At 69.3% G+C, this 6,968-nt stretch overlaps 1 protein-coding gene across 1 annotated transcript; it reads left to right on the top strand.

The window, feature by feature from the left end:
• Positions 1 to 571: 571 nt before the first annotated feature.
• LOC142359942 (AP-1 complex subunit sigma-1A-like) lies at positions 572 to 6,489 on the top strand (the record flags this gene model as incomplete). Its single annotated transcript, XM_075412275.1, has 3 exons — positions 572 to 707; positions 2,992 to 3,170; positions 6,381 to 6,489. Coding segments are annotated over exons 1-3 (417 nt in total), but the record flags the coding sequence as incomplete, so codon positions are not given.
• Between the last annotated feature and the right edge of the window lie 479 nt (positions 6,490 to 6,968).

Below are 6,968 nucleotides of genomic sequence, written 5' to 3'. Positions count from 1 at the left end.
ATGGGACCCCAAACTGCCCCCAGCACCCCCACATCTGCCCCCAGGACCCCAAATTACCCATAATGCCCCAAAATCTGCCCCAAGGGACCCCAAAATACCCCCGCAACCCCCCCAAATCTGCCCCCCCGCGACCCCAAAATGCCCCACAACCCCCCCAAATCTGCCCCCTCCCCACCTCCCGCCCCACCCCCGTCACCATGGCGACAGCCCCGGCTGGGCCCCCGCCCGCGCTGTCGCCATGGAAACGCCCCCCGCCGCCGCCGTCGCCTTGGAAACGGCTTCTCCTCTCCCTATTGGCTGTCCCGTTGCTACGGTGACCGTAGTCCCGCCCCGCCGCCCCCATCCCGGAGCCAGGCGGTTGCCATGGCGATAGGCCACACCCCCCGCCGGGTCTCCACGGAGACAGCTCCAGGCCCCGCCCACCTCGTCACGCGGGAACGCCCCCCCCCCCCATCCCTCAAGCCCCGGCGTCGCCATGGAAACCGCGCCCGGCAGCGGCGCGGCCTCGTTGCCGCGGCCGAAGCGCCCCATTGGCTCCCCCCCTCTCCGCGCCCCGCCCCTCCCGGAAGCGGCGGCGCATGCGCGGTGAGGCCGGGGCCCGGCGCGGCGCTGGCGGGAGGAGGAGGAGGCGGAGGCCGAGCCCGACGTTACCGGTACCGGGGAGCGGCCGCGACCCCCGGCCCCGGGCCCCGGCCCCCGGCGCCATGGTGAGCGCTGAGCCCCAGGCCCCGGGGTGGGGGGGTGTCACGTGAAGGGGGGCGGGTCACGTGACGAGGGAGGATGGGTCTAAGGGGGGGGTTGGGCCTGACCTCTGACCTCTGACCCGGCCTTGGGTTGGGGGCGTGGGCGTGCAGCACCCCCCCGACCCCCCGTGACCCCCCCCCGCCCCCACGGTGACCCCCCGCCCAGGTCCCCAACCCCCCCCGTGACCCCACTGACCCCCCTGTGACCCCCCCATGACCCCCCCCAGCCCCACGGTGACCCCCTCATGGCCCCCCCCGGCCCCCTCCTCCCCCTCCCAGTCCCCCCGCCCCCCAGAGACCCCCCCATGACCCCCCCAGCCCCATGGTGACCCCCCCCATCCCCAGCCCCCCCAGAGACCCCCCCATGGCCCCCCCCCGTCCCCCTCCTGCCCCACACCCCCATTCCCTCTCCTCAACCCCCCGCTGACCCCCCCTCTCCCCCCGCAGACCCCCCTACCCCCCTCCCCTCTCCCCCCCTGACCCCCCCGACCCCCCAGAGCCCCCCCATGACCCCCCACCCTTGTCCCCTCCTGCCCCACATCCCCCATTCCCTGCCCCCTCCTGCCCCAGGTCCCCCATTCCCTCTCCCCACCCCCCGCAGACCCCCCATTCCCTCTCCCCCCCCCTCCCCCCCCACCCCCCCCGCAGACCCCGCCCCGCCCCCCCGCTGACGCCCCGCCCCCCCAGAGCCCCCCCATGACCCCCCTACCCTGCCCCCCTCCTGCCCCCACATCCCCCCCTGCCCCACATCCCCCATTCCCTCTCCCCCTCCCCCCGCAGACCCCCCTAGCCCCCTCCCCCTCCCCCCTGCTGACCCCCCCCGCTCCCCCAGAGCCCCCCCATGACCCCCCCACCCTTGTCCCCTCCTGCCCCACATCCCCTATTCCCTGCCCCACATCCCCCATTCCCTGCCCCACATCCCCCATTCCCTCTCCCCAACCCCCCAGAGACCCCCCATTCCCTCTCCCCCCCCTCCCCCCCACCCCCCCGCAGACCCCGGCCCCGCCCCCCCCTGACCCCCCCGCCCCCCCAGAGCCCTCCCATGACCCCCCCACCCTGCCCCCTCCTGCCCCCCCTCCCCCATTCCCTGCCCCACATCCCCCATTCCCTGCCCCACATCCCCATTCCCTGCCCCAGGTCCCCCATTCCCTCTCCCCACCCCCCGCTGCCCCCCCCCCCCGCAGACCCCGCCCCCCGCCCCGCCCCCCCGCTGACGCCCCGCCCCCCCAGAGCCCCCCCATGACCCCCCCACCCTGCCTCCTCCTGCCCCACATCCCCCATTCCCTCTCCCCACCCCCCCGCAGACCCCCCATTCCCTCTCCCCCCCCTCCCCCCCACCCCCCCGCAGACCCCGCCCCCCGGCCCCGCCCCCCCGCTGACGCCCCGCCCCCCAGATGCGGTTCATGCTGCTCTTCAGCCGCCCCCCCCACCCTACCCCTTCCTGCCCCCCCTCCCCCATTCCCTGCCCCACATCCCCCATTCCCTGCCCCAGGTCCCCCATTCCCTCTCCCCACCCCCTGCAGACCCCCCCCCGCAGACTCCGCCCCCCGCCCCGCCCCCCCGCTGACGCCCCGCCCCCCCAGAGCCCCCCCATGACCCCCCCACCCTGCCTCCTCCTGCCCCACATCCCCCATTCCCTGCCCCACATCCCCCATTCCCTCTCCCCACCCCCTGCTGCCCCCGCCCCCGCAGGCCCCGCCCCCCCGGCCCCGCCCCCCCGCTGACGCCCCGCCCCCCCCGAGCCCCCCCATGACCCCCCCCACCCTGCCTCCTCCTGCCCCACATCCCCCATTCCCTCTCCCCACCCCCTGCAGACCCCCCATTCCCCTCTCCCCCCCACCCCCCCGCAGACCCCCGCCCCCCCGCCCCGCCCCCTCGCTGACGCCCCGCCCCCCAGAGCCCCCCATGACCCCCCACCCTTGTCCCCTCCTGCCCCACATCCCCCATTCCCTGCCCCACATCCCCCATTCCCTCTCCCCACCCCCCGCAGACCCCCCCTCCCCCCGCAGACCCCCCTAGCCCCCTCCCCCTCCCCCCCTGCTGACCCCCCCCGCTCCCCCAGAGCCCCCCCATGACCCCCCCACCCTTGTCCCCTCCTGCCCCACATCCCCTATTCCCTGCCCCACATCCCCCATTCCCTCTCCCCAACCCCCCCAGAGACCCCCCATTCCCTCTCCCCCCCCTCCCCCCCACCCCCCCGCAGGCCCCGCCCCCCCGCCCCGCCCCCCGCTGACGCCCCGCCCCCCAGATGCGGTTCATGCTGCTCTTCAGCCGCCAAGGCAAGCTGCGCCTGCAGAAGTGGTACCTGCCCGCGGCCGACAAGGACAAGAAGAAGATGGTGCGGGAGCTGATGCAGGTGGTGCTGGCCCGCAAGCCCAAGATGTGCAGCTTCCTCGAGTGGCGCGACCTCAAGGTGGTCTACAAGAGGTCAGGACCCCCCCCCGGGGAAAAAACACGACCCCCCCACCTCCTTCCCCTAAAAATCCCCCCTGAGATCTTCCTAAAACCCGCCTAAAAATCCTCCTAAAGCCCCTCGCAAAGCTCCCCCTAAAACCCGCCCTAAAACCCCCCCTAAAATCCCCCCACCCCCCCCTAAAAATTCCCCTAAAACCCCTCGCAAAGCTCCCCCTAAACCCCCCCCCGAAACCCCCCCACCTCCCCCTAAAAATCCCCCCCAGACCTTCCTAAAACCCCCCCTAAAAAATCCCCCTAAAACCCCTCCCAAAGCTCCCCCTAAACCCCCCCCGAAACCCCCCCACCTCCCCCTAAAAATCCCCCCCAACCCCCCTAAAACCCCCCCACCTCCCCTAAAAATCCCCCCTGAGATCTTCCTAAAAACCCCCCTAAAAAACCTCCTAAAGCCCCTCGCAAAGCTCCCCCTAAAACCCGCCCTAAAATCCCCCCACCCCCCCTAAAACCCCCCCTAAAACCCCCCCTAAAAACCCCGCTAAAATCCCCCCCCCTAAAAATCCCCCCCTGAGATCTTCCTAAAACCCCCTAAAAATCCCCCTAAAACCCCTTGCAAAGCTCCCCCTGAAACCCCCCCTAAAATCCTCCCACCCCCCCTAAAACCCCCCTAAAACCCCCCCAAAGCTCCACCTAAACCCCCCCTAAAACCCCCCCACCCCCCCTAAAAATGCCCCCCGAGACCTTCCTAAAAACCCCTCCCAAAGCTCCCCCTAAAACCCCCCTAAAACCTGCCCTAAAATCACCCCCACCCCCCCTAAAACCCCCCCTAAAAGCCCCCCTAAACCCCCCCTAAAACCCCCCACCTCCCCCTAAAAATGCCCCCCGAGACCTTCCTAAAAACCCCCCCAACCCCCCCTAAAACCCTCCCAAAGCTCCCCCTAAAAGCTCCCTGAAACCCCCCCTAAAACCCCCCCTAAAACCCCACCCTAAAATCCCCCCACCCCCCTAAAACCCCCCCTGAGACCTTCCTAAACCCCCCCCTAAAATCCCCCTAAAACCCCTTGCAAAGCTCCCCCTGAAACCCCCCCTAAAACCCCCCTAAAACCCCCCCAAAGCTCCCCCTAAACCCCCCCTAAAACCCCCCCACCCCCCCTAAAAATCCCCCCCAACCCCCCCTAAAACCCCTCCCAAAGCTCCCCCTAAAAGCTCCCTGAAACCCCCCTAAAACCCACCCTAAAACCCCCCCTGAGACCTTCCTAAACCCCCCCTAAAAATCCCCCTAAAACCCCTCCCAAAGCTCCCCCCAAATCCCCTGCAAAACCCCCCAAAACCCCCCCAAACCCCCCCAAACCCCCAAAACCCCCCCAACCCCCCCCAAACCCACCTAAAGTCCCCCCCAACCCCCCCCAAGCCCCCCAAACCCCCCTAAAGCCCCCCCAAAACCCCCCAAACCCCCCTAAAGCCCCCCCAAACCCCCCTAAAGCCCCCCAAACCCCCCCACCCCCCCCAAACCCCCCCAAGCCCCCCTAAAGCCCCCCCAAAACCCCCCCAAACCCCCCCAAACCCCCCTAAAGCCCCCCCAAACCCCCCCAAGCCCCCCTAAAGCCCCCCCAAAACCCCCCAAACCCCCCCAACCCACCCCAAACCCCCCCCAAACCCCCCCAAGCCCCCCTAAAGCCCCCCCAAAACCCCCCCAACCCCCCCCAAACCCCCCTAAAGCCCCCCCAAACCCCCCCAAGCCCCCCTAAAGCCCCCCCAAAACCCCCCAAACCCCCCCAACCCACCCCAAACCCCCCCCAAAACCCCCCCAAGCCCCCCCAAACCCCCCCAAACCCCCCCTAAAGCCCCCCCAAACCCCCCCAAACCCCCTAAAGCCCCCTCAAAACCCCCCAACCCCCCCCAAACCCCCTGAAGCCCCCCACAAACCCCCCCAAACCCCCCCAAACCCCTCTAAAGCCCCCTCAAACCCCCCTAAAGCCCCCCCAAACCCCCCCAAACTCCCCACCCCCCCCCCAAAACCCCCCTAAACCCCCCCAAAACCCCCCACCCCAGACCCCCCCCGCAAAACCCCCCCAAAACCCCCCTAAAGCCCCCCAAAACCCCCCCAACCCCCCCAAACCCCCTAAAGCCCCCCCAAACCCCCCCAACCCCCCCCAAACCCCCCAAACCCCCCTGAAGCCCCCCCAAAACCCCCCCAAAAACCCCCCAAAACCCCCCCAACCCCCCCCAACCCCCCCAAACCCCCCTGAAGCCCCCCCAAAACCCCCCCAAACCCCCCTAAAGCCCCCCCAAACTCCCCAACCCCCCCCCAAACCCCCCTAAACCCCCCCAAAACCCCCCACCCCGGACCCCCCCCCCGCAAAACCCCCCCAAAACCCCCCTAAAGCCCCCCCAAAACCCCCCCAAACCCCCCCAAACCCCCTAAAGCCCCCCCAAACCCCCCCCAAGCCCCCCTAAAGCCCCCCCCAAAACCCCCCAAACCCCCCTAAAGCCCCCTCAAAAACCCCCCAAACCCCCCCCAAACCCCCTAAAGCCCCCCAAACCCCCATAAAGTCCCCCCCAAACCCCCTGAAGCCCCCCACAAACCCCCCCAAAACCCCCCAAACCCCCCCAAGCCCCCCTAAAGCCCCCCCAAAACCCCCCAAACCCCCCTAAAGCCCCCCCAAAACCCCCCCAACCCCCCCAAGCCCCCCTAAAGCCCCCCCAAAACCCCCCCCAACCCCCCCCAAACCCCCCTAAAGCCCCCCCAAACCCCCCCAAGCCCCCCTAAAGCCCCCCCAAAACCCCCCAAACCCCCCCAACCCACCCCAAACCCCCCCCAAGCCCCCCCCAACCCCCCCAAACCCCCCTAAAGCCCCCCCAAAACCCCCCAAACCCCCCTAAAGCCCCCTCAAAACCCCCCAACCCCCCCCAAACCCCCCTAAAGCCCCCCCAAACCCCCATAAAGTCCCCCCCAAACCCCCTGAAGCCCCCCACAAACCCCCCCAAAACCCCCCAAACCCCCCTAAAGCCCCCTCAAAACCCCCCAAACCCCCCCCAAACCCCCTAAAGCCCCCCCAAACCCCCCCAAACCCCCTAAAGCCCCCCCAAACCCCCATAAAGTCCCCCCCAAACCCCTGAAGCCCCCCCACAAACCCCCCCAAAACCCCCCAAACCCCCCTAAAGCCCCCCCAAAACCCCCCAATCCCCCCCCAAATCCCCCTAAAGCCCCCCCAAAACCCCCCCCAGGTACGCCAGCCTGTACTTCTGCTGCGCCATCGAGGGGCAGGACAACGAGCTGATCACGCTGGAGCTGATCCACCGCTACGTGGAGCTCCTGGACAAGTACTTCGGCAGCGTGAGTGGGGGGCCACGGGGGGACACGGGGGTGCTGGGGCCACCAGGACCACCCCAGGGACCACCCTAGGGCCATGCTGAGGTCACCCAAAGCCACCTTAGATCAACGCTATGGGTTCCTGGGGCCACCGAGACCACCTTGGGGCCACCAGGACCACCTTGGGGCCACCAGGAACGCACCAGGGCCATGCTGAGGTCACCCCAAGCCACCTTAGATCAACGCTATGGGTTCCTGGAGCCACCAGGACCACCCTGGGGCCACCAGGACCACCCCAGGACTACCCTAGGGCCATGCTGAGGTCACCCAAAGCCACCTTAGATCAGTGCTATGGGTTCCTGGGGCCACCGGGACCACCCTGGGGCCACCAGGACCATCCTAGGGTCATGGTTTGGGTGGATGGCCATGGTGAGGTGCCTTCAAAGCTACCTTAGATCAATGCTATGGGTTCCTGGGGCCACCAGGACCACCCTGGGGCCACC

This window comes from Opisthocomus hoazin, unplaced genomic scaffold, assembly GCF_030867145.1.
Source record: "Opisthocomus hoazin isolate bOpiHoa1 unplaced genomic scaffold, bOpiHoa1.hap1 HAP1_SCAFFOLD_205, whole genome shotgun sequence".
NCBI lineage: Eukaryota > Metazoa > Chordata > Aves > Opisthocomiformes > Opisthocomidae > Opisthocomus > Opisthocomus hoazin.
The sequence above is the reverse complement of the archived record's forward strand: the minus strand, read 5'-3'. Positions and strand labels throughout refer to the sequence as shown.